Consider the following 1,368-nt stretch of genomic DNA (forward strand, 5'->3'; position numbering starts at 1 on the left):
ATGACCAAGTCACATACTGAGGAGAGCATGATGCTGGAGTCACAGAATACAGCCAACTGGACAGACGAGTGTCATAGCTCCCAAGACGAACACGACATGGAAAAGAAAAATGATACCATGCATAAAGATATGGATGATGAAGAAGAAGACGACTTTGACGATGAAGAACTCGCCAGATTGGAGGCAGAGGCAGAGGATGACGAGGAAGATGAGGAAGAAGAGGGAGATGACACCAAACCCAAAAGACGCGGACCGAAAAAGAAGAAAATGACAAAAGCTCGACTTCAGAGGTTTAAACTCAGACGCATGAAGGCGAACGCGCGGGAAAGGAACCGTATGCACGGACTCAATGATGCCCTTGAGGGCTTGCGTAAAGTTGTGCCATGTTACTCCAAAACCCAGAAGCTGTCAAAGATTGAGACCTTGCGTTTGGCGAAAAACTACATTTGGGCTCTCTCTGAGATTCTGAGATCTGGAAAAAGCCCGGATTTGATGTCTTTCGTGCAGGCCTTATGCAAGGGTTTGTCACAACCTACCACGAATTTGGTGGCAGGCTGTCTCCAGCTGAACCCAAGAACTTTCCTCCCCGAACAGAGCCAGGAAATTCACCCTCATATGCAAACAGCAAGTGCTTCCTTCACTGCACACCCTTACTCTTACCAGACACCCGGTCTACCTAGCCCTCCTTATGGTACAATGGACAGCTCCCACATATTCCATGTCAAACCACACGCGTATGGAAGTGCGCTGGAGCCGTTCTTTGAAACCCCCCTGACAGACTGCACTAGTCCGTCATTCGACGGACCGCTTAGCCCACCTCTGAGTGTGAACGGGAACTTTTCCTTCAAACATGAGCCTTCGTCTGAGTTCGAAAAGAACTACGCCTTTACCATGCACTATCAAGCGGCAGGTCTAGCGGGACCGCAGGGGCATGCCTCCCTCTACCCAAGCTCTGCACAGCGTTGTGACATACCGATGGAAAACATTATGTCCTACGAGGGTCATTCTCATCACGAGAGAGTCATGAATGCCCAGCTAAATGCTATATTTCATGATTCATGAATCAACTGAGACTTTGTAACAGACTTTGATTATTAAGCGTTGAGGTGCTCGGGTGTACCTCGGCGCGAAAGCGCAACAACATTATATGCTTAATCTTATGTATGTATGTATTTATTGTTGTTACTGCCTTTAGGAGAAGTGAGGATGCATATTCTCTTTCACCTTATGTATTGTATTCGATAGCGCTTCTACATTGTGGTCACGGGAGGATAGGTGTGACCTTATTCAGAATGTGTTAATTATCCATGTTACAAAATCACAAGCAATAATTTGGAAACTATGCAATTTTGAAACAAGATACTGGGC

At 46.5% G+C, this 1,368-nt stretch overlaps 1 protein-coding gene across 1 annotated transcript; it reads left to right on the forward strand.

Annotated features, from left to right (window-relative positions):
- Window positions 1-1,062, forward strand: neurod1 (neuronal differentiation 1; the record flags this gene model as incomplete). Its single annotated transcript, XM_080840012.1, has 1 exon — window positions 1-1,062. The coding sequence occupies one exon, from the start codon at window positions 1-3 to the stop codon at window positions 1,060-1,062; it is 1,062 nt and encodes a 353-aa protein (XP_080696138.1).
- Between the last annotated feature and the right edge of the window lie 306 nt (window positions 1,063-1,368).

The sequence above is a fragment of the Sprattus sprattus genome (assembly GCF_963457725.1).
Source record: "Sprattus sprattus genome assembly, chromosome: 5".
In the NCBI taxonomy this organism is placed as follows: domain Eukaryota; kingdom Metazoa; phylum Chordata; class Actinopteri; order Clupeiformes; family Clupeidae; genus Sprattus; species Sprattus sprattus.